Source organism: Merops nubicus, unplaced genomic scaffold (genome assembly GCF_000691845.1).
Source record: "Merops nubicus isolate BGI_N331 unplaced genomic scaffold, ASM69184v1 scaffold40344, whole genome shotgun sequence".
NCBI lineage: Eukaryota > Metazoa > Chordata > Aves > Coraciiformes > Meropidae > Merops > Merops nubicus.
The window spans coordinates 409-25521 of record NW_008605659.1 but is presented as its reverse complement, the minus strand read 5'-3'; the positions used below and the strand labels follow the sequence as shown (position 1 = coordinate 25521).

The window sequence follows — 25113 nt, the reverse complement described above, 5'->3', positions numbered from 1 at the left end:
CATGGCGGTGAGCCTGAGGATCTGGGTCCTAAGGGTGGAATAAAAAGCCTTTCCCGAGGGCATGCTTCTTGCCTTCTCTCGCCTTCTGCTTCTCCCCCTGATCAGTGTGTAGCAGCACAATGTGACTCCTCGTTCTGCGAGTGAGCACAGAGAATGTCTTTTGCATGCTTTGCTTCATAAATCTTATTTTTGATAGGAACAGAGGCCCCTAGGTGAAAAAGATGCCAGAGTCTGTATATAAATGGGACTTTGACTGAAAAAGCAGACTGGACAGGCACATAAACTGCTTCTTTTCCAAGGCAGTGATAGTGATTCTCTTCGTCCTGTCTGTCATGACCTCTAAGAAATCACGTCTGTCTGTAATACAAGCTGACCACAGAGATTCTCTTACTTGAGGCATTCTTGTGTTTAATGTGTAGTCAATTAATAAAGACTTCATGATCTTCTAAAGCCTGGAAAGCAAATATTAGGATGATTTTTTGTTTGTTTTTTAGGACTGTTAGCAGGTATCAGGAAGCCTGTGTTCCCTTTAACAAGTGGAGTCAGGCACTTGAACTCCTCTGTTTGCCATTTGTGACCTTGGCCATTGTGTTCCCTTTTCTTAGGGAGCCAAAGCATAAACTTGGCTTCTGGTATTTGGAAAGCACTTTGCAAAGCTTAATTCATATTTTATCTTACTTCCTTACTTTAGAGGTAGGTGTTTTAGTCAAGTATAGCTTTTTTAATTTAAGCAATAGTTACAGAATAGCCCAGCTTCAGTTAACTTGGCATACTCATTCTTAATTGTTAATTAGCTTTTAATTTGTACTTTGGGCAGAAATGACTCCTCATAAACCAAAGGCAAATCTTTTATAGAGATAATGAATTGGTTCTTGCTTTATGGTGTGTCATTGCCTGAGAACAAGCAGTCATTTGCTGAAATTAGTACTGTATGATGTGAAAGAGGAAGCACTAGCACAGTCAGGATGAGGAATTCAGCATTCTAGGAGGCTGTTGTCTGTCATCAGGCTTAGGCTATGTGGTTTTTTTCCTCTGTGAAGGATAAAATCTGTAGATAATCAAACGTTCATCTAGGTGGTCTCTTTGGGAGGCAATTCTTATTGACCACGTGTTGGTAACAATGCTTCTATCCTAGAACTGGAACCGCATAGGAAGCTTACCTCTGAGGGAAATAAGTTGGAATTAGCCTGATTTGAGCCAACTGTCCTATTTAAAGTACAATCCTTCTAATAGCCTCAAAGGGCCAAGATCTTTTTCATGCCTGAGAGATGCTTTTAGTAGCATCCCACTTCTTGAGCCTCGTTGTCTGATGAGTCCCTGAAAGAGCAGTACTGTAGAACTCTAAACCATCCGAAGTATCAGGGGTTTACTGAAGCTCTTGTAGGTAAGTATGGAAATTGTGTGGTGAGCTTTGTGTATGCTGGCAAAAAGCAGTGCTGGCCAGAGCTAAACTGATCTTCAGAACCCGAATTTTGGTGGGTCTAGCAAATTAGACTGCACGTACCATTTGATTATACCACTTTTTTTTCAGGCTGAATCGTGGCAAATGCTGGAAACTTGGCCAGTGTTCTTAGATCAGAGAGGATGAGGAATGATAGTATTTTGGATTTCAGCTAGGATTTCTAGGACTGATTTCCCAGTAGTGAGTACATGTAGCACAGCTGCTGCTCTCTTGAATGTGAGCTTTTGCTCACTGAACTTGTCTGCTGCATATCTGCTGCCAAAATGTGTTAGTTTCTGAATTCAGGCTCCCCTTCCATCTGGGCATTGACTGTAGTGAGCTAAAGACAAGACAGCTGGCTTTTCAAGATGAGCTTTTATACAGGTAAGGGCTGGTTTCCTTACAGAGACTTCAAAACTACTGACCTGTTTAAAAAGGACTGAATTTTTTGTCTTCTAAGGAAGCTTTTCACCTGCCAGACACCCACAGACCTCGGAGCCCTGCAGTGATCACTGCCATTGCTTTGTGTGAAATCTGAATAAGGGCACATGGGTGCTGGGCTGACAGAGTCTTTGCCAGATGAGATCACCTGGCAGCTGTTTGCTGGGTGGGCAGTTTGGAAATTACCAGTTCTGGGATAAAGGGGAAAATTGGCTTGCTGGCTGCTTACTTCCCTTGGCTGCTGATCTCCAGGGGCTTCTCACTACAGAGTGAAAAATCACCACAGAGGCTCCCCAAACCACCTGCTGTTTCAGGGAGGAGGGAGAGGGAATGAAGCTGGATGCTCAGAGCCTTGTGGCTTTTCCTAGTAGTTGTGCCATCTCCTTCCTGAGGGTGCAGTGGAAAAAGGAGAATCCACGGGTGTGATGAGTGAAGTGTGGTAGATTCTTCATGAGGAGAGACCAGACTTTTGAACCAGACAGTGCATGTGGTCACTTATTGTTGGTGATGGATCCTTAGGCTTGCTGGGTGCAAACAGGAGGTGCTAGGTGACTATTTTTCTTTGGTCTTATCTGGCCATCACAGAAACAGACTTTTGGTTTTCCAGACTTCTCTTGCCCATCTCCATGTCCAGACAGGATCCTTCACCTCAAGCATGTTCCCTCCCCGCTGGAGTTGTGGTCAACCAGGAGTCAACTGCTTCCTTTTGCTACTTCTGCAATTACCATTTGAATATTTATGTAGTATTTAAATGGAGCCATTTAATTGATTAGAAAAATAAATAGACATGGATGTTCAAACTGAAAAGCTTTTATCTGAAGAGTTTACTTGTAGCTCTCTTTGGAAATCCCTGCTGCAGTTTTTTATCATAACCAGCTTTGGTCCCAGGCAAGAATAGGATGTTGTGAAATCTTTGCCACTGCTTTAATTTGCAAATCTCTTCCTCTATATGCTGAATTATGGTGACATTTATCTTTCAGTTTACTGGATGACAAGGAGGAACTCCATTAATCAGTTGTGTTACAGAGTTAGAGGAGGAGGGAGGAAGAAGGAGTTACTGCATGAAACCAAAATACCTTCCCTGGTTATTTTTTCTGTGACCATTGATGAAGTCCCTCAGTGCTTTTTCAGCCACTCCAGCAGCTGAAGACTTCCACAGTAGATGTCTTGTGAGGTGAAGACGTTCCCACAACATTAATTGTGCTGAGTAAAAGCTTAAGTTCAAAAAAAAAAGTCAGAAAGAACCCAAACACAGAAGTCACATGGCTACTAGGTAAAGAGCAGCTTGTGTATGTCAAACTATGAGGAGCTGGGTGGTGTTTGGTTTGTTTTTTTACTGGTGGAAGAAAGAGGAAAAGTCTCAACTCTGACACCTTTGATACCTTCTGGGAGTTCTAAGCTTGAAGTGCAGCAAGGTGAAATGTGATGACTAGGTTTCATTTGCAGTGGAGGAGTAGTGCTCTCTCCTGTGCTGCCATCTTCACTTAATTCAGACATTCTTTAACAAAAGTGATGTGCAGCTACTGTAGGTCTGTCCTGCTCCTTCCAAAAGTGTGTCTGAGAGCTTAGGATTGTTTGGTTAAAAAGCAAACTACACCCTTGTTGATTATATATATATGTATGTAAAGATTGCTAGACAGAACACACCTACATTTCCTGAACTTATTGTGTAAGATACTCACAAATGTTATCAAAAGGACAATAAAACAAGGTTTGGATAAAAATTGCTGACGTCTCATTGGCAGTGATTATTTCAGGCAATGTTTTCAGTGCTGGCAACAAGAAAACTGGAAAATATTTACAAGATAAAAATGAAAAAAGCTGGAACAGATCTAAAGAATTGAGCAGCATTTTTGATAACACATGAACAGTGGTAGGTATTGTGAGTGTGTTCTCTGCAGGGAATAGTTGGTGATTTACTATCAGAGATACAAAAAGGATATTTAGTACAATAGCACTATGTTAATTAACCTGTGCTTATCAAAACCTCCTAATGCTGAAGCAGAGGATGAAGAGAGAAAACAAGATTCAGATTAAAGTGTAATACTGGAGGAGGAGGAACTCTGAACTCTTGTCTTTAGTCTGTTTCCAGACTTCTAGTGCCAATGACTGAGACTTTCAAGAGACTTAAGAAATGCGTGAACAGATCCTTGGAAGCTTTTGTGGAGGCTGTCCTCAGATTCAGTTTCCAAAGCTGTTTGAGAGCCTTTTAGCCCTGGGCACTGACCTCTCTCCTTCAGGTCAGGTGCTGCAAAGGTGCCTTGCCATAGCCTGCTCTTCTCCCCTGTTCCAAGGAATTGTTTCACTGTGGAAGCTACCAAGCCAAATCTAGGTGGTTCCTCACCATGGCTGTGCTCTGTCAGGAGTACAGAGAACTGGTCTTTGCTTCAGGATTATTTCTGTGTTGCCTGAAAGCAGTTTTCTCACTGATAGCATAAGGCATCTGGTGCTGTAAATAGAAATGTAAAATAGTTTAGTAAACATTCTGAGTAACCTGGTGTCTCACTTTCATATGCAGTATCATACAATCAAACATTTGCTGGGTGCCTTTAAAAAAACCTTTGTAATTTTTCTACTCCTCAGCCTGCCAAATCCCAGGAGTAACAACTGAAACCCAGCGGGTTTATTGGCCTGTTGCAGGAGTTCATTTCCAAGGCTCCAGAGCTGACCCTCTCCTTTCTTCCAGCATGCCCTGACCCGTGGGGTACGACGCTACCATGTCGCTCCTGTCCTGTGCCAGCGGGCCAAGGTGGCCATGAGCCACTTTGAGCCCAACGAGTACATCAACTATGAGAAGCTGGAGAAGAACATCAACATCGTTCGCAAGAGGTAAGGAGGGAGGGCTCTTGTGCAGAGTTTAGTGATGGAAGAGGGGGGAAAAAAGCATCATGGGCCCCTGCCAGAGGGAATATTTACTAGGGGGAGCATCTCTGGGCAGGGGCAGTTGCAGACGGAGCGCAGCATGAGCTGTAGTGTCTCCACACAGTGGTGGGGCCCTGTGGGAAGGGTTGAAGGTTACGGTGAAGCGCTGCAGGGGTGATGCAGAGGAGTGCTAGAAAGGGCTCTGTCCCCTTCGTTTAATGCCCTCTCTGAGGAGCCTTTGTGTTCCCCTTGCCATTTTCTGGGGAGGCAGCGTGTGGGCAGCAGTTATTAGAGGCTGATGCTCCCTCATACTGTGTTTTGACAGGGAATGTTCTCTGTCCCTCTGTAGGTGTTAAGCACGGAAAGGAGGGCTAGGAATTCATAGCCTATGTAAACATAATGACCTTAATCTGCTGATGGAGGCTTGTGTGCATGCTCTTTTTTCATTTCTGATCCACTTATTCCTGCTCCACTTACCGTGGCAGTGGTTTGGGTGACATGTCCTTCAGCCTTTGTGTCCTTCGTTAAACGCGATAGCTCTCGTTTCATGTCGTTATGTTTACTTGGCTGCTTCTCAGAAGATCTCACCACTGACAGAAATAGGTTCCTCAACTGATACAGCCACAGGATGAAAGGTCTGAGGTCATGAAACTCTGCTTAGTTGTGCTTGCTTGCTGTGGGATCTGGTATTTGTGAGTTGAGTCTGACCTCTGTCTCACCTCCACATTTGCTGTCCTGAGGTACGACTTAAGAAATGAGCAGTTTCCTTTCCTTTAGAGGAAGATGATAGAAAAAAACAATAAAGTGGCATCAATCTGTATACTTCTGATCTTCCTGGGCCAAGCCCTTGTTTTAGCCAGCTGATATTTTAGTGCTGCAAGAAGAGCGTGCAGCGTTCTGTGTACTAGTAGGCATTAAAACTCTGAGTGACACAGGGGATCGCTCTGTCACGCACTTAAAATGGCGAACGTTGAAGCAGACAAGATGCAGCTACTAAACTTCCTCTCCCCAGGCTTGACCGTCCGCTGACCTTGTCTGAGAAGATCGTGTATGGGCACCTGGATGACCCAGAGAAGCAGGAGATTGAGCGGGGCAAGACCTACCTGCGGCTGCGGCCAGACCGCGTGGCCATGCAGGACGCCACCGCCCAGATGGCCATGCTGCAGTTCATCAGCAGTGGGCTGCCCAAGGTGGCCGTGCCCTCCACCATCCACTGCGACCACCTCATCGAAGCCCAGGCCGGGGGGGAGAAGGATCTTCGGAGAGCCAAGGTCACTGGCGCAGGGACCTGAGTTCTGTCTGTCTCAAAGTCTCCTTCCAGTCGAAGGATGAGGGGTTTTTTTATGGTAACAGGTTGCCCGGGGTGTTCAGCTCTGTAGAGAGGTCAAATGCAGCAAAGAAACAGAGTAAATGGGAGTTTTTCAGCTGTTAGTCATCTATTACATGGTTTCATAGACTGTGAACGTAGGAAAAGCTAGTCTTAATCTGGGAATGATGGAAGCCTAGGTCATACGTGTGTTCTGGAGAATGAGAAGATATTTCAGCTAAGGGAAGAGGAAAAAGGTATTTCAAGGGGGGGAAAAAAGGAAGGTGGATTACTCTAGAGAGTTATGCTCTTTATGCTGCAGTGTGGCAGCTTGAAAAGCTTCCTGAACGTGGGGCTGCGTTGTGCTGGTGTGTCCTGTGAGGGGACAGCAAATTACTTTTGTTTCCCAAACAATTTACCAGTGATTAGCTGAAGAACACTGACTGAAGCATGTGCCACTTTCAGGGCTAGCAGAAGGTGCAGATGTGTATAGAAGCATGGAGGATGTTGGGTTTTATTTGGGAATTTCAATGTGGTCTTTGCCCAGCTGCCTTTTATGAATTTCCCACTCACTGTTTTACTGCTTATTCCTCCGTGGGGGCTTCTGTTAAATATAAACATGTTCACTTCTGTCCTACATACCACAATGCATCTAGCAAGGAAGAACATGCTCTTAGCATAGCAGGGAGGTGGGGGAAATCTTGTTACTCTGAGTGGAGCCAGCCAAGTCCCCTGTCAGAGCCAGGAAGAATTGTGCCTTGGGCATTGATACCAAAACTTTCAAACAGCCAACAGTTTGTGGGGACTCAGCTGCAGTTTAAGGTTTTAGTCTGTATGCTCAGAAACTCCTGACACTGAAGTAACTGCTTCTGGCTTCTTTCTTCAGGCTGCATTAAAGCAACTTATGCCACTCAGGAGTGAAGAGGGGAAATTCTTGCTCCACTTCTTCCAGTGCTGAGTTGTACGATTAAGAATTTGGGACTTAGTGAATGAGACAGTTTCTTCCCTTCACCTCCAGTCTTCCTCTTACTCATGCAGTTGTTCTCTGTAGTGCAATCACATTCACTGCAGCCCCAAGCTAAGCCCAGTCCCTCCTCTGCCATCTGTTCTGAGCAGAACAAGTAAAGGTCCTGCCTTCTTCTGACTGGGTTCTGCTGCTGCCAGTTGGCACCCAATGAATGCTGGCAGGGCCAAGCGTGGTTTGGATCTGCTCCTGGCACATCAGCCTGCTTCCCTGGGGGAGGGGTGCACAAACAGAGGGAAGTGACCCGACTCCCAGTGGAAAAAGAGGCTGAAGGAGCTGCTGCCGCCTCATGGGAAACTTCAGCAAATGTGTGCTGAGACAATCCTTCCATTCTCTGCAGCCTCCCCTTTCTCTTTATTCCAAAGGGTAGCTGCATGAGAACAGCCTGTAAGAAACTCTGTTGCTTATCTTATCTCCTCTGCCACTCCTCTGTCAAGGACTATCAGGACATACTAGTGTCATACTTCCTTGGTAACCACGGTTAGTCTAACCACCAGTTTCTTGGTGTGATCTCCACCAGTAATGTTGATAGCACAGCAAGAACAGCAGCATTGTGTGAGCCTGAGACAGGGGACTGGTAGAATGACAAGTGACACCCAGTGACTCCCCTGGCAGCGTGCAGCTTCCTGTGCCACTTGTAAATCTGTAAAAATAAAGCCAAAATGCTTATCTAAGGGGTTTGGAGTGTCTGCAAAGCATCTGTGAAGCAAAAAGAACAGCTGGTAGGGAAGGAAGGAGGGGCTAGAGGAGAGGAAAAGGGGTTAAAAAAAACCACCCTGACATGACAAGAAACAAGCAGAGGGGTTTTAAATGCTGTATTGGCAGGGGTTTACTTTAATTGTGCTGTTTGGAATTGGAGGTGAAAAAAGCTGCCTTAGTAGAGCTACGAGTTGGATGAAATTAAATGGCCTGTTCCAGCTGACGGACAAACAGTCTGGGGCCCTTCTGGTGTTCAAAGAGGGACAGACACCTCCCTCTAGCTGCTACAAAACCGTGGAGCAAACTACAGGAGGGAAGGGAGTGTTAAAGGAGCTCTTTGATGTCCAGAAGGACAGAGCCTGTCACTCACGCCGTGCCTTTCCCTGTGTCCAGGACATAAACCAGGAGGTGTACAACTTCCTAGCCACAGCCGGTGCCAAGTATGGAGTGGGATTCTGGAAGCCTGGCTCAGGAATCATCCACCAGGTAAAGTGTGAGTGTGTGTGGTATGTGTTTGCAGCCTTTGACCATGTGGTGGCTCTTCTACCTTGGGAAGGGAGAACTGGAGTGCAAACCTGCAGAGGATTTCACCAGCTCAGGGAAACAACTTGCTTTCCTTGAGGTGAGTGAGGCTTCTTGCCTGCTCTCTCTCTCTCTCTCAGTTATCTTTGACAAGAGTGGCTTTCATTAAGGGTTATTTTGGTCAGACTGTAACCTGATGTGTGATTAGGTAGTGCCAACAGCATGCCACGTGAATCACAGGAGCCTGAAATATCTCCACTGCTTGTGGGCTGGCTCCTCTTGGTATGGCTGGGAGCAGCAGGGTGATGCCATGAAGCTGGCAACACAGGGCTAATGGGGATGGATGTTGGTGGGAAGCAAAGCAGCTTTGGGAACATAATTTTTAGGGTTATTTTGTATGCATTTGGTTCCAGAAAACCCAGGAGAGTGTGTAAGGACACCAAACAGCAGCTTACTTAAAGTGCTGAAGATGTAACAGGTTGCTTTGTGAACAGAATAAACTGCAAGCCAGTTTCCACTTGGAGATTGTCTGGTTGTAGCACTTGCACCTTAAAAGAATGTGACTGTCCCACGATGGCTCACCACTCACTGAGGCTTTTTGTCTTTTAAAACCACTTCTGGCAGCATTTCCCTAACTTGCTCTTGCTTGATTTTCTTTGTGGGTCCAGTAGGCATCTTTCCTTGTTCCTCTGAGTCACAGGCAGCAAAGACTGAAATGCAGCATGAAGCAGAAGGAGAGGACAATGGGTGACTGAGACGTGCCCTGTCAGCAGGGAACTTGTGACTAGGTCCAGTCCAGAACTCTCTGCTTTGTCTTCTTAGCTACAAGATGAGTTACTAAGATTACTTTAATTTGGTGTGGTGCAAGAGAGAAAGGAAATAGAACAGGTGAACTCTCCAAAAGGTTATGGGAACACCTCAGGTCATTGTGCTTTGAAACCACTCATCTGTCACGTGGCAGCACAGCTCCGTGCTGTGGCTACCAGCTTCCTTCCATCTGACCTTCTCTGGGTGGAGAAATCTGGTGGTGCTGGATAGCTCTGGCACAGTGAGGCCTGGGAAGTGACCTTTCTTGCACTATTGCAGTATTTTGCATTAAAGAATTATTCTGTGGTTTTGTTACTAGTGGAAGAATCTGGTGTGGAATCAATAGCAGCCGTAAGGGAAGGGCAGCCTCTCAGTGTGTTTGTGAAGGGTTCTTCTCTGGGCTGAGGTTTTGGCTGGCAGCGTGGACTGGAGGAGCCTGTTGGTGTCCTGCTGCTGTGGGAGCATAAGGAGTGTGAAAGGTCTTGCTAGCATTGGATAGATGAACTGGCTTGTTCAGAACAAGGGTGTGGAGACTTATGGAATGGACTCTTGAGCCTTAACAGAGGTGGCACCTTAGCAGAAGCCCAAACTGGAAGGAAGGAGTCTCCCAGTGAAAAAATGGAGATGACTTTCTAAGTTTTCTTACTATCCTGGGATGAGCAAGGATCCTGGGGCTGTGACCTGGTGCCTTGTTCTGTCATTACATCCTCTGCAGGGAGTTTAAAACAGAAATGAATTTCCAATCCAAACCAAATTTGATTAGTTTCTTGCTACTGAAACCTGCAAATACAAACTGATCTAAATTCTTATACTTATCATCTTTTTCACTGTCTTCCCCCTCTTTCCTTAACAAGCAAACAATCCCATTTTTATCTACAGATCATTCTGGAGAACTACTCCTACCCTGGGGTTATGCTGATTGGCACAGACTCACACACCCCCAACGGAGGGGGCCTGGGAGGAATCTGCATTGGCGTGGGGGGAGCTGATGCTGTAGATGTCATGGCAGGAATCCCTTGGGAGCTCAAATGCCCAAAGGTAGGAGCAAAAAGAATACTAGAAAAAGAATACTTGTGCACGTTTTCTGATACTTGAATATTTTTTTCATCTTGTGACCATCCAGATCCTTAGGGAAAATTCTGAGAAATTGTTTTGGCTGCTGAAAGGAAATTGTGTCAGTATGTTGTTTTTTCTTTCCCCATTGAATTTGCTCAGGTTATTGGTGTAAAACTGACTGGCAAGCTTTCAGGCTGGAGTTCTCCTAAAGATGTGATCCTGAAGGTGGCTGGCATCCTCACTGTCAAGGGTGGCACCGGTGCCATCATTGAGTACCACGGGCCTGGTGTGGATTCAATCTCTTGCACTGGTAAGACAACACAGGTCTCTTCTCTGGAGAGTGGATAGCTGTTGGAGCTGGGTGTTGAGTTGTCTGTGAGGCTGGGAAGGGAATGGGGCAAGAGGAGCTAAATGTTCTCCCTCAGCCTGCCCAGGTGAGTTGGATGTGGCAAGCTGGGGGTGTGGGTGAGAGAGGTGTAACAAGACAGCACCCCTTGGTGAAAAAGTGGCCTCTCCATTAAACCTGCTGTGACTTTGAGAAGACTGAGCGGTGAATTGTGAAGAACCCTGTAAGATGGTGTGCCAGGAGCAGGGTAGGGGTGGAGGGATTCTGGAGTGTGCTTAGAGGGTGGGGGTGCCAGAGATAAAGGACGACGTTTTCATTTCAGCCTAAAATAGGCTGTGGATAGAGGAAAGAAACAGGTTGAAGGAGGCACGTGTGTGACAGCTGCTGAAGAAGAAGCTTTCTAAGGAAGCAGAGCAGAAGGCAGCAGTTTGTAACGTGCAGTCTCCACTAGTTAACTGTGGGGTACTGCAAAAGTTGCAGTTGTCAAGACCTGATTAGGAGACGTGTCCCTCCCTTTGGGTTGGAGGAGAGCCTTCAGGCTGGGCTGCTCTCCATTTGTGTGGCTTGGCTACAACTTGGAATATTTAGCTTTACAGAGAGCAGTTTGGGATTTTTCTCCTATGAAATCTGAGAAACTTGACCTGCACTATCTGCTTCTAGCTTGCTAAATGTGAAAGAGCAGCTTCTACAGCTTTGTCACTGTACCCTTCAAAGGCAGAGTTGATCCCAGTGCTGTGAGCAAACTTCTTTGGTGCTCACTGCAGACAGAGGGTTCCCCATCATCCTTCCAGCATCTGCAAACATCACAGTCCCTTTCACCTTGCTCCTTGCAGACAGATCTTGCTGCAGGCCCTGTATTGATCAGCAACATTAGGTAGTGGGTGTGTCCTCTCTCCTGTGGAATTAGGGTTCTGTGGCTAACGCCCTGATCTCTTGGCTGCCTTTTCCATGGACTGACTTTTCAAGAGTTGAATGGCCTTGGACTTTCCCTCTGACCCTGTGGTCTCTTCTCCCACTGGTTCTCTAGGCATGGCAACAATCTGTAACATGGGAGCTGAAATTGGAGCTACCACATCCATCTTCCCCTACAACGCACGGATGAAGAAATACTTGGGCAAGACTGGGCGAGCTGGTAAGAGGGTTTGGGGGTTGGAGTGGGTGGGAGTGTGGGTCCAGGAGAAGGATTCTGGGAGCAGCATCCTCCCACAGTGGTGTATGATGTGACTCTGACCTGGTGTGGTCCCCGTGGGCCATCTGGTACAAGTGGGGAGTCCACAGATGAAGTGGCTGGGGCAGTGTATGGTGCACCCCCTGTGTTTAGTTGTTCCAAGCCTTGTCTTTTCCCTCATACTTGCAGCCCTTTTCAGATCTCCTTTCTTATTGCAGACATAGCCAAGCTGGCGGATGAATTCCAGCAACACTTGGTACCGGATTCTGGTTGCCAGTATGACCAGGTGATAGAACTCAACCTCAGTGAGGTAAGGCTTCCTCTGCTCCCCACCCTGGACCTTGTGAGGTGACTCTGCTTTGCGTGGAGGCGGAGGAAGCTGGGGATTGATTCAGTGTGACCCCCCTGGGGCCGTGCTAGAAGGTGTAACGAACGCTTGGGTCTGCTTCACTGACAGCTCCTGCTTCCTCGTTCCTGTAGGAGACTCCTATCTAAACAGCTGCCAGACAGAGCTGGGAAAGGAATTGGTTTGCTGCTGTGTTTTGGGGTTTTTCTTGGCTGCTATGATTTCTGACTTTGTCACTGTTTCTTAAAGCTGAAACCGCATATCAATGGACCTTTCACACCAGACCTGGCGCACCCTGTGTCAGATATTGGTGCTGTGGCAGAAAAGGAGGGCTGGCCTGTTGATATCAGAGTTGGTGGGTAGCATTTGCTCTTTCCTCTGCCTTCCTCTTTGTGGCATAAATGTTGCTGTCTTGGGATAAGTGGTTGGTCACGTAGCTTGGGATCCAATCTCTTCATCACTGCTCCGTGTCCTGGGACTTCGCTGCACTGTTGTCTCTTCATGGCCATGTGAATTTGCTGGGAAGAGTAGTGATCACCTTGGCCAGGTGGTGAGATCTGAAGTAGTTGGAAGGTTTTAGCCTCAGACAAGTTTTTTTTTCCCTTCGTGGAAACTCCTGAATGACTGGGTTGACAGGAACATTACCTGTTGAGAAGCACCTTCAATAAAAGGTCTGTTGAGTGGATCTGTCAGGAGTGTGACTGTCAGTCCTCCCAGCAGTGGGCTGTTGAGCTCCTGGGACACAGTAAAGTCAGTATGTGCTGTCCCAAAGAGATTTTGGGGCCTGGGGAACAGTAACCTGATGGATGGCTTCTCAAGTGTGCTCATGGACGAATGAAAAGAATACAGATAAATACAGAGGAAAGGGCACATCCCAGGTGGGAAATGTGTTCAGTAGTGTTACAAATAGGATCAAGAGCAGCTATAACTGAAAGGGAATTTGTTTTTTGCTGGTTAGCACCAGAATGCTGTCAGGATGGTACAGTATGTCCTTCATACTGTAGCAAAGGATGCTTTCATTTCATAATTTCCTCCATTTCTCGCTATCTTGATTTGAAGCCTTCCCATTCTCTGTGGAACACCACCTCTGTGTGGCAATTTGCTTAACCAACATACAAGTAGATGACAGATCCTGTAAAACAATAACCAGACTAGTGGTGGGGTGGTGTGACCTGGCTGTGCAACCTCCAAAGCCAGACCAGGAACTGCTTGTGACTCCAGTCTGCTGCTGGGTTAGTGCCTGAAACCATTTCAGCAGAAAAGGTGGTTGTCCCTTGTTTTTTTCTGCTGAGAGATTAGCTGGGGAGAAGCTTCCTAGAACCAGGGCTGCAGTAACCACCCTTCTCTCTCTCTGTCAAACATCACAGGCTTGATTGGCAGCTGCACCAACTCCAGCTATGAGGACATGGGCCGCTCTGCAGCGGTGGCCAAGCAGGCGCTGGCCCACGGGCTGAAGTGCAAGTCCAAGTTCACCATCACCCCGGGCTCCGAGCAGATCCGCGCCACCATCGAAAGAGACGGTTACGTGAGTGCTCCAGGCAGGGCCAGGCGCTTCTCAGAGCCTGCACACCACTGACGGAACCTGCTTAAGCCTTGTCTCCTGAGGCAGTAACCAGCATTGTGGTACTGTGCCTCTGGGTCCTGACCTCACCATGGTTTTGACCTGGTATCTTTACTAACTGGACAGTTACCAGGAGCTGGGGCCCTGAGGAGATAACATCATGCATGGCAAGGGATGCCTCGTGCTCCTGGGGTTCTGTGGATGGCCGTGGTTGATGAAGGGCTAGCCTGAAACCTGTTTTTTTCCTTGTTTAGCATGTGAGCATCCCTTTGTTGGAAGGTGGTTCCCATTTTAGACTAAACTTAGGGCAAAACTCACGTTTGATTTAAAAGGAGTGTTTCCATAGAGGAATCATTGTCAGCTTTCTCCCCTTTTCTGTGCAGAAAAGAAGTTTTAATTAGTTCTAATATTTAGTAAGGGATAGATGCTGTGACAGTGTGGGGACCGTGTCGATGTGGATACATCCAGTTGTCTGCTCCTGTCCAATGCCTTCTCCAGCCAAGTCTACAGTCAACCTTAGCAGCTCAACCCCCATGTTATTTATGAAAGTGACTCAAAACTTGCAAATGAAACAAGGAGCGGAATTGTCTTGGGCTTGGTGCTTTCTGTTAGAAGACAGGTGTCCTCTCCCCCCCTGAAAGAGCACCCCCAGAAACTTACTGCAGACTTTCTACTAGTAACAAAGTTGTTCTCTACCCCCAGGCACAAATCCTGCGCGATGTTGGAGGGCTGGTGCTTGCCAACGCCTGTGGGCCATGCATTGGCCAGTGGGACAGGTAAAGTGAAAGACCTTGCTGTAGCTTTGTATCTTTTAGCTCCTGAAGCCAAATTTGGTTGTAAATATAACAGGCTGGAAATTAAAACTCAATGCTTAAAAGCCCCTTGGCCGTAGCTGTCTGATAGGCACTGGAGGAGGAGAAATTAAACACTCCAGATTTATACTGAGCCTGTGGATGAATGAAGCTGCAGAATGGCCACAAGTCTGGCCACACTTGGAGGCTTCTTAGAGTAGGCAAAAAGTGTGGGGGTATTTGTTATCTGTGAGACTGGACTGGAGTTTGTGTCCTCCTTTTTTAAAAGAGCCAAAATAAACTAGTCCAGCTTCAATCCCTGGAGTGGCAGAGAAGAAAATTCCCAAGAGAAGGGGTGGGAGCTGTGTTCTCATGTGGCTTTGTCATTGCTGGTGGGATGTCCAAAGGCAGGGCACTTAGGTGGTGGTCCCTTTGGATTTGATGAACACGTTTTGTTTCTTTTGCAGGAAGGACATCAAGAAAGGAGAGAAAAACACAATAGTTACATCCTACAACAGGAACTTCACGGGCCGCAACGATGCCAATCCCGAGACTCATGCCTTTGTCACCTCTCCAGAGGTAAGGGACAGCAGGAGGGCTGCTGGCTGTCTTGGCAGATAGTCCTCTGCCTGCAGGAGGGACCCAGCATAGCTTGGGTTGTAGCTTGGCTGCTGGCTTAGAGACTGTTAGGCACAGAACTTTCAAATGAAGACATGGGAGGTTGGATACGCCTTTAAATGGATGGTTTTGTTTTTCCCTTTCAGATTGTCACAGCCTTGTCCATTGCTGGCACTCTAAAATTTAACCCTGAGACAGATTACCTGACAGGAGCAGATGGGAAGAAGTTTAAACTAGAAGCACCTGATGCAGATGAGCTGCCCAAGCTGGTAACTGCTCGGTGTGGAGAGGGAGGGGGGGAAGACCCATCACTAGGAACATTTTGTGTGTAGCTAGGGAACTTCATGTGCTGACCTCTCCCTTCGTGTTAAACTGGAACATGTAGGTCTGCGTCTTCTCTTCACATGCTGTTGGGGATGGCCGAGGCTGATGATTTTCCTTTCTTCTTTGCAAGGAGTTTGACCCAGGCCAGGACACCTATCAGTACCCTCCCAAGGATGGCAGTGGGCAGCACGTGGACGTGAGCCCCACCAGCCAGCGCCTGCAGCTCCTCGAGCCCTTCGACAAGTGGGATGGCAAGGATCTAGAGGACATGCTGATCCTCATCAAGGTCAGGGGCTGTGACAGCACTGGTCAAACTGGGGTTTGCACATCAGCTTCTAGAAGCTTTGGATGTGCCTTTCAGCTGTCTTGTGACTTCCTCCCCTATGGCCACATTGTTATGGAAAGTGAAGCAGGTGATTCCTTCCAGGCGTTTCCTTCTGATATTTCTATTATAACTAAGAGACTTTTCTCCTTTGGGCTAGCAGTTAGCTGATACCATGAAAAATGAAGCTTGTTATACCATCTATAATACAATTCTACCCATACCTTGCAGTCTGCAGCATTTGTCCCAGTTATAACCTGCAGCAGAAAGGTGGATGAGTTCTTTAATTAGCATCTCCAATACCTGACTGTTCTAAGATGTATTTTGTCTGAAATGAGGTCATTAGGAACTCTGCATCCATCAGCATGTACATTCTCTTCCCATTTGATAGAAAATTACTTCATAATATTTAAACATTGCATTTCAATCTCTTAATGAAGACACAGATTTCTCCTCACTGCCTGTGGCGAGTTAACAGGCTGAAAGCTTCAGTGCTGGGTTCTGAAATGCAGTCCCTTGGGAGCTGGCCCTTAGGGACACTGCTGGCTCTCAACAGCAGAGGTGCAGGTACTCCCAAGGGCCACGCTGAGCTGTTTGACACGCATCAAGCACTGGGGGACTCAGCAGCTGGGAGGCCATTACCTCTGGTTGGGGATTCTGTTCTTAAAAGTTGAGAAGAGTTACAGGTTTTCCCTCAAAGCTTCCACTCTACCTGGCATCTTGCTGCACTGCCCCAGCAGGGAGGCTGAACTGTAGCAGGAAGGGCTTAATTGCTTTTTGTACCTGCTGCTGAGGGAGGTGAAGACGTGGCAGGAGGTCTCATGCTAAGCACGTTTTTGTGATTTACCCTTTGGAAGGGGGGATGTTCTTCCTGCCCAACACATGCAGAATGACCATTGTGTTCTGCCCTAGAGTGTCCTGACCCTGTAACAGATGCAGGGTTTGTCTGATCCAAAATTCCCCAGTTTATGCCTTTAAAAAGAGAAGTAGGATCCTTCAGGGTAACAAGTGTTGAGGAAGGCTCAAGTCACAGATCCATCCTAAGCTGTTTCTTCTGCTGCCTTTTAGGTAAAAGGGAAGTGTACCACTGACCACATCTCTGCAGCTGGACCGTGGCTCAAATTCCGTGGCCACCTGGACAACATCTCCAACAACCTGCTCATCGGTGCCATCAACATCGAGAATGGCAAGGCCAACTCTGTGAGGAATGCCCTGACCCAGGAGTTCGGGCCAGTTCCAGACACAGCCCGTTACTACAAGGTGAGCTGTTCCCCTGCTGCCTGGCTGGAGAGGATGGTTCCACTTTGGGCAGCCCGTGCCAAGGCTGAGGATCTCACGCTCCTCCTGCTCCCAGCTGACAGCGGCTAGGAATTCACTCAGCGTTGAGGCTTTTTCTTGGCACTTTCGCTGATGGCAGTTCCTGTAGGAGAGTCTCTCCCTGCCTGCAACAGGATCTGGTGGCCCAGAGGGGCCCAGGAGTCATAGATGACAGAGGAAGAACTCTTTCAGGCACTGCATGCCATACAAGGCACGGGTGTCCTCAGGCTGCAGCTAAATCCCACCACCTGGAGTGTTTCACCTGTGACTAGACTGATGTTAAAATGAATTCTAATCTTGTCCACTTCATTCTGTAAGACCTGGCTTAGAACCTCACAAAATGTCCTTTTTACCCTCTGGACAGCTTGGCAGTGGTCTCAGATGGGTTCTCCCAGTAGACTGAAGTTCAGGTTTTCCATGATCATGGTGGTTGTGAATGCTGCTCTGGCATGGGGCCCTGGAAGGAAAGGTGGCAGTGAGGATTTGCTCTGGGTCCCAGGGACACTCCTCAGCCCCTTCCTGCTGTGGTCACTTAATTCCTTTGGATCTGTCCTTCCTCGGAACCGAAGGGAGCCGTCCAGGGGAGTGTGCCAGAGCACAGCACTGAAACTGGATGTGTGGGTGGATATTAACTGTTAATTCCTCACTCGAGTGAATGCAGAAATGTAAATCTATTTTTGTATCACAGAAAATGGGCGTAAAATGGGCAGTTATTGGGGATGAGAACTACGGAGAGGGATCAAGCCGGGAGCACGCGGCGTTGGAGCCACGCCACTTAGGGGGCAGGGTCATCATCACCAAGAGCTTCGCCAGGATCCACGGTGAGGGATGGTGTGAACAGGATGTGTTTGGGTTGGGTGGGAGCCGTGTTCACCTCGCCCTGGGGCTCAATGCCTGCAGGCACAGACCTGCTGGTTCTGTTGCTGGAATGCTGCTCTGAGAAGCGCTGGGCAGCCAGAAATCAATCCTGCCCCCTGTGGGGTGTTGTTACAAGGGAGCCCTGTGGTTTGTTCTCCACAGAAACCAACCTGAAGAAGCAAGGTCTGCTGCCTCTTACCTTTGCTGACCCATCAGACTACAACAAGATCCATCCCGTGGACAAGCTGAGCATCGTGGGGCTGGCAGACTTTGCACCTGGAAAGGTACCTGTCTGGCGTCCCCTGAGGCAGCACAGCCCCCTTTGATCTGCCACCCAGCCCAGACACTTTAGGGCCCCCCGACCCCACAGAGCAGGTCAGAATCAGTTCTGAGTAGTAGTGAGAAACCCTTGTGTGATATTCTGAATCCCTGGACCTGTTGCCTTAAGCACCAGCAGCCCCTAGAAGGAACTCTGACCCCACCCTGAGCTACGATCCTCCATTTTCAATCCTTTCAAACCACGTAGGACTTTTCCTGTGAGAACCTCCAGTGAACTTGCTCCTTTGAAAGAGAAGGGTGGGGAAATAAAACTATCATCTTCTTCCTTTAGCCTCTGAAATGCATCATCAAGCATCCCAACGGGAGCCAAGAAACAATCATGCTGAACCACACCTTCAACGAGTCGCAGATCGAGTGGTTCCAGGCTGGCAGTGCCCTCAACAGAATGAAGGAGCTGCAGCAGAAATCCAGCTAAGTGTGCACGGTGCCCCTGGTGCTCTGGACTCGATTCAGCTCTGGCATTTTCATGAAAAGTGCAATTCCATGCCTCCTGTTGGAATAAACGTCTGATCAAATGTAACCATAGCTTCCTTTTTGTTATGGTACTTCCTCTTCACTGACACTTTGAAAAGGGAGTGCAGCTAGGCTTACTTTTTGTCTTTTCAATTTCCCAGCTCCCTTTTTCTATATTGGCTCAATTTCAGTTGTCCCACAGTTATTTATATTTGGAAATAACCAGCTTAAGGTGGGTTGGGCTGCTCAGTTGGTTGTTTTCCACCCATTCATTTTACTGATGGCTAAAGAAATAAAAGGACAATAAAGAATGTGAACCATCTCTTCTGCCTCATGTTTGCTCTATTCATAATCCTGCCCTTTGCCTCCTGCTTTTCCTGACAGGGTGGGAAAGAACTTCTTGGGGGATACAGGATGGCACCTGCCCGGTGGTTACGCTGTAAAATCATTCCTGTGCACAACACAAGGTCCCTCACAGCTGCTATGTGCTGCTTGTCCCTTATCCCACCTTCCTTTTCCACCTCTACAAACAGATGGGGAGGTTTCTGTGCAGTTTGTTTCCACCCTGGCCTCTCTGAGCACTGCTGCTCCAGAGCTAGCACTGGCTAAGCTCACTGAGCAGATGGACCTGTTACTGGGTGAACCTAAAGAATCCGAGGCTCCCTTTTAATTAGGGCAAAGCACCAGGAATAGCAGCTCAGAATTCAAGGGCTCTAAGGATGCTGCTGGTGACTCAGGCTTTGTCTGCACGGCTGGAGGTTGAGCAGACCCAAGGACTGGCAGCCCCTTCCTGCCAGGCATGCCTGGCTCTGTCACTGCATCCAACGTCGCTCCCCTGGCACTGGGCCCTGCAGAGATTTTACTCCTGTTTTGTTCGCCCCTTTTCCTTTCACTGCTGTCAGGGAGGGCAATGGGAATTGTTTGTTACTGACTGGCAGAGCAGAGTGTTGGTCTCAACACTGGCTGCCTTGAAATCCAAGTAGCTAAACTGCAGGAGGCAACTTTTTTTTCTCCCTGCTAGGCAGGAAGCTCATAGTCCCCCCCCCAGAATTGTAGAGGAAGGCAGGCTGGGTGGTTTTCACCATTGATTCCATTTCTGGTACAAACACTCCCCCACAAACAACTCTTTTGCTTACTCAAAGCAGCCTCAAGTCCATTTCTGTTCATAGTATGTATTTTGAGTCCAACTCCTGCAAAGTTGAGCTCATTCTTCATAACTGAGCCCACCCAGTGCAGTATTTCCATCAGCACAAAGCAGCCTGTGGCTTTCCACAGCCGTTACCTGCACAGAGCCCACATTACTTTTGGGTAAACCACTGTCCTTCCAGTTCTCTTTGGCTGATTTCTGCCACGGGTAAGGTTCCCATCCTTAATAGAACATCACCACCACCACCTCCCCTACCCTCTCAGCAGCAGCATTTGCCAGACCCCCAGAGTACCACACCTCTAGCTCCAGTCTTTTGCTGTTTTTTCTCCATTTTCTGTCAAAAGAAAGGCAAGTTTCTACCCCCCTGAGATCAAGCTCTCAGTCCAAGGACACAATCCTTCTTGACAGGCATTCTCTCCTGCTTTCACTCACTGAAGTCAACTCCCTTCTTAATTCAGGCAAGGAGAAGACCTCCAGTTTCCCCTCCAGGGCAGGAGAGCTCCAGCTGAGTCGGTCGCTGCTGCGCTCAAGGCTTTTTCTGCTTGTAAATTCACTTCTCTAGATGAGTGAAGACAGTTCTTGAAAGGGACTGTCTCGCTCTGGCAGGGTGGAAGCTGAAGGGGATACAGAGAATGGCAGGTCTGATTTCTCCTTCCGCTCCAGAGGAGCAGCGAGCAGCAGCAGGGTCCCATCATCCCCACGCAGGCACAGGAAGGGCTCTGTGCAGAGCAGGCTCTGACTGCAGCTAGCTGTTCGTCCACCATGATAGGAGGCCCAGGCCTGGCTCACTGATGGATCCCTGTCCAAGGGAGTGTGCAATTGTAAACCACACAGAGTAAACACAACATTAACAAATCTCTCCCTGATGAGTTATGGATGAAGTACTTGCCTTTTTTTTTTTTCCCAGCACTTACCCAGACTCCTTCAAACCTTGTAAGCACTACACCAAACATTCAGCCCTCGGGAATCAAGCACTTTCCCATTCCACCTCTTGGCTGTCCCAACACTCTCCAGCTGTGAGCAAACAGCTTCCACTGGTTTAGATCCCTGTCTCTCACACTTTACACAAGTGGGTCCTGTGCCAAACCACTGCATGGAAAAGACCATATAGGTGCTGTGCAAGCCCTGCTGTGCTCCTCTTATACCCACTCCTACCTGCAGATCCTGCACCCACAGCCTGCTTTCCATCAGCTACCCGGGGAGGGGGGGCTCACCACACAGTGTGACCACAGGAACAACCTCATTTCTCTATGAACCATGCACACAGTTACCACAAGAGTGTAGGGTGCCTCTTTCTTCTGCACTTCCTCCGTGGCGTTGGAGGTGGAAGCCTCTGCAGAGCTCGGGCCCGTCGGCGAGGTGTCCACAAAGGTTTCATCCACCACTCGGAAGCGGATCTCCTCCCCTATGTCCATGTACAGGTCATGGGCCCCTTCTTCTGTCTCGTACTCCCACACCCACACCTGCTCTGCTTCGTCACTGCCCACGCCAAGGGTTAAGGATGAAGCACTCAGCACTGTGCCCAGCAGGTCACCCAGCAGCTCTGGGAACAGGCTCAGCTCAAAGCCCTCTCACCGTTATTTCTCCAAGTGCACTGTTCTAGTCAGCACTTGGGCAGCCCAGGACACCCTCATCTCATTTCTGATTTTCCTGTGAAGTTACCCAAGGGGATCAAAGGATACAACTTAGCTGGCTGCTGCAGGGATTCTGGTGGGATGACAATATCATCGAAGAATCCAATGGAAACTGCAGAGAGAAGAATTTGGTTTAGATAAAACCAATTCTTTGCATGTGATGCACACACCCCAGCAACTAAGATGCATTTCTAGACACATTCTCCTTCCTCTGTCAGAAAGGATGTCTGAGAGCACATAGGAATCCTTCTGAGGGCCCAACTGCAGTTGGCAGCATAACAACCACCCAGCAAAAAGTCCATGCAGCAACAGAGGGCACAGTCCTCTCGACTGCTAGGAAAGGGAAAGGTGGTTTGGAGCAGGACTGGAACTGAAAAACGTTCCAAGAAATGAGTCAGGCCCTGTAGAGGTCTGTGACAGAAAAGGGCTTAGAAATCACAGATGGAACATGTTAAATAAAGACCAATATAATGACAGAACAACCCCCGTCTCCCTCGTGAGCTTTCACAATGTTGAGTTTTATCAGAGAGTGGAAATGCCCAAATTCAGCAACAAATGCACACAAGTTAAACTTATTGTCCTAACTTAACGACTGAGGAGCTCGTTTACAGGAGGACTCCTATGGGAAAGGAAAGCAACTCATCAATTATGCATTCCATGAATCTGACAGCACTTGGTGCTCACAAAGACATTCTCCTGCTGCGTTTCCAGGTACAGGAGACACTGATGGATTTGTGCAGAACTACAGGAAAGATCTATCAGACCAACACAAGCCAATATTATCACTTTAAAAAATCCCAAGTTCTGTTAACTGAAGTGAAAAAACAAATCCAGTCTAGGCTCCAGATGGGCTCGCCTCTTCTTGAGGCAGAATGTCTGGGCTGGAAGGGACTTCCAAGGGTCATCCAGTCCAAAGTGCATGCACATGAATGACAAAAGGGGAGTGCAGACAAAACCAGCAAGAGCAGAAGCTTCCAAACTCAAACTACCACCCTCAAGTCAGAGAAGCACTGCAGACCAGCAAGAGCCTTTAAATAGCCCTCCCCCAGCACTGCACAACCCAAACCCAACATTCCACAAGAGGCAGGAGCTCTGCAGCTCCTTGCCCCTGGTGCCAGCAGGGGTGTTTTACCGTGGACGCCCTCTGGGGTGCAGCTCTTGATCTGCCCGATGAGAATCTCGTCCAGGAAGGGGTGGAAGACGACGTAGCGGAAATGCACTGTGAGGAAAGCAGATCGTTCAGGAGCTGTGAGCCTCCCACAGCCACCACAACAAAACCCCACAGCCTCCACGCCCACTGAAATGCTCCTGCAGCTTCTTTTACATCCTTCCAGGCACTGATCAGGCAGAAAAATGGGAGTGAGTTGGGTTGAAATTCTGCTTTCTTGTAATACTTCTGCTCCTTTCACCTTTGTGGGTAACACTGTGTTTTCTTTCAATTAAATATTAAGTTAAATATGATCTGAGTAAAAAAGATTCTCTAAAATAACTATTTTTTTTTTTATTCAGATGAAATTAAGTGTTTCTGGCTAAGCATTTGGCATTGGTAAGGATGCTATACCAAGACAGTCTCAGCCAAAGAATGCTTCTGAGCCATTTAACATCCTTTTAGCCATCCACACTCAGTACATACTCATCCATTCATATCCTCTTTTACATAAAAAAATCAAAGGAAAAAAAAGTTATTAGCAGACACAGCAGGATTTATCAAAGCAGACTTTTTTCCCAGACTCAGACAGAATATATTCTTTTTTCAGTTCAAGTAGTAATTCAAAATTAGGGAGCTAAATGGAGATTAAAGCAAGCAGGACAGCCTGGCATCCTTCTGTATTAGTGAAGCTTTTATTTGCAGGGAATGAGTCCTGTTTTGAGTTAAAACTTAGACAAAGTAACTATACAGAGTCAGGCCAGTTCCCTTCTAACAGGAATTATTCAATTTGCTCAAGCTATGCTTCCACACTGCAACTAGAAAAATACATTTCCTTCCAGCTGAAAGAAAATTATTTTAACCTTTAAAAATGTAGGAAATGGGCTTTTATGCATTTCTTTGCAGTTTTTACCCAGACAGATTTGTCAAAGTAAAGAAATTAGTCATTTATCTTCTAAAGTCACTAGAAATGTAAGCTGAACCAGATCTGTCTAAGCCTACAACAAAAATGTAGCAAAACTTCCAGCCAGGAAAACAGCATCCAATGCTGTGTGAATGTTATACATAGAAAAGTGTTTCAGCATTTCAGCTGGGGAAAAAATAAGTTTCTAAAATCAAAAAATACTAGGGAAATGCAGTACCTTTGGTGTGTGAGGCACCATCTCCAGGGAATATGTAGGAGTCCTCCAGCTTTGTGATATCATACAGGCAGATGCAGAGGCCGACATTGTACACAACCTGCTCCAAATCACAAAATAAATAATCCAAAAGCAATAAATCAAGCAACCCATCAGGTTAAATCAAGCAAACCATCAAATTTATACACTCCACACAGCCCTTCAAAAGACAACAGAAGGGTGGTGAGATGGGGGGGGAGGCTGTTTTGGTCCACTCCCTTCAGCAACCCCAGCATTGCAGGGGAACCCCCAAATCACTCAAGCATTAAAGGAGCATAAATTTTCACTGGCACTGGAAACAACACTGCTACAAACAGAAACCCTGGGGGTGACTGTCAGTGGTGAGAGAACCTGACCTGCTAAGATAGTGGCCAGTTGCCCACAGACATCGCTCCCCAGCCCCACAGCTTATCTAAAGGCTAAACAGGCTTTGCAGGAGTTACACCCTCAGAAGCCTCTAGGCTTGCCTTTGTCTTCAACTGTATTAGCTCTAGGGAGAGAAGAGGAGAAATCTTAATTTCTCTGCTACTTCTGAGATTGCTTCACAGCCTACAAAACCTGAGGCACCTACCTGTAACCAATGGATGAGGGAAGACTTTGGCTTTTCATAACCTGTCTGTATAATCTCCTATCCACAACCCCTGAGCACTTCATGTTGCACTTTTGGGCTCACTTCATGCTCCCAAGCTGCACTTTTTTGAGTTTTGCACCTGCCTTGCACTGAAAGCTGTGATAATCCCAGTCCCAGAGGCTGCACAGGGAAACTGAGACCTCCTTGTCTGTGACAGAACGCTGCTTTATATCCTGCAGCAGAGACCAACTCCTTACTGCCACACTGTATTTCAAGTACTTAGCACAGACTAAGCCATTAACACCTTCATTTCTCTTCTAGTATTACTGTGCTACTTTTATTTACAACCTTTTCAGAATTTCCTCACTGGATGGATTAGTTCGCATCCATTTTTCAGACTCTGTTTTGGACAGCTGCTCTACCCACAAACCAGCAGTTACTCTCACTTCTCTTTCATGCTTCTCTGCCCCTTCTGGCATCTCAGTATCTTCCCTTTATAGCCTTAACCAGCAGAAAAAAAAGTCTCCTCTGAGATAATACATGGCTGTGTCTTTGTTCAGTCTCTGATACCAGTCACTGGGGACAGTATTCCCATCTAAGCTATTCTGATACCTCACCTACACACCTCATTAGGAAAAAATAAAAGGAAGAAATACTCAGGGACGTTATGACACCTGCATCAACCTCACCCACGCTTTACCTTATTGGCCAATTTCTTGTTTAGCTCTTCAGCAATGGAATCATTCAGTTTCCTCTCAAACTGCCAGGGAGGAATTCTTACTGTGTCAGTCATCTCCACCAGGACAAACATGGTGGCACGAAGCACCTCAGAGGA

At 47.3% G+C, this 25113-nt stretch overlaps 2 protein-coding genes across 3 annotated transcripts; one reads left to right on the top strand and one right to left on the bottom strand.

Annotated features, from left to right (window-relative positions):
- Positions 1-4568: 4568 nt before the first annotated feature.
- Positions 4569-18929, top strand: ACO2 (aconitase 2, mitochondrial; the record flags this gene model as incomplete). The annotated part of the gene is made up of 17 exons (XM_008939391.1): positions 4569-4711; positions 5757-6015; positions 8167-8259; positions 9982-10140; positions 10318-10468; positions 11532-11636; positions 11891-11982; positions 12268-12373; positions 13386-13543; positions 14282-14355; positions 14838-14949; positions 15135-15257; positions 15443-15598; positions 16703-16894; positions 17640-17772; positions 17972-18093; positions 18420-18929. Coding segments are annotated over 17 exons (2322 nt in total), but the record flags the coding sequence as incomplete, so codon positions are not given.
- Positions 18930-20325: 1396 nt separating this feature from the next.
- On the bottom strand, positions 20326-25089 carry POLR3H (polymerase (RNA) III (DNA directed) polypeptide H (22.9kD)). Of its 2 annotated transcripts, XM_008939388.1 has the most exons (6): positions 24979-25089; positions 23672-23768; positions 22515-22601; positions 21431-21494; positions 21020-21227; positions 20326-20547 (listed from the first exon to the last, which is right to left on the bottom strand). In XM_008939388.1, exons 1-6 carry the CDS (start codon positions 25087-25089, stop codon positions 20494-20496), a joined length of 621 nt encoding a protein of 206 aa, XP_008937636.1. In that variant the 3' UTR covers positions 20326-20493. The 2 variants fall into 2 exon arrangements, with proteins under 2 accessions (XP_008937636.1, XP_008937637.1); XM_008939389.1 differs by lacking the exon at positions 22515-22601 and having other exon boundaries at positions 20494-20547.
- Between the last annotated feature and the right edge of the window lie 24 nt (positions 25090-25113).

What these genes read in the sequence shown, in the direction of transcription:
- POLR3H (XM_008939388.1), bottom strand. Translation starts at nt 25,089, where the DNA reads ATGTTTGTCCTGGTGGAGATGACTGACACAGTAAGAATTCCTCCCTGG. An exon ending in CACCCCAGAGGGCGTCCACG is followed by an intron (nt 21,495 to 22,514) that starts GTAAAACACCCC and finishes TTCTCTCTGCAG; the next exon opens with TTTCCATTGGATTCTTCGAT. An exon ending in CTGCAGCAGCCAGCTAAGTT is followed by an intron (nt 21,228 to 21,430) that starts GTATCCTTTGAT and finishes TGGCGTGGGCAG; the next exon opens with TGACGAAGCAGAGCAGGTGT.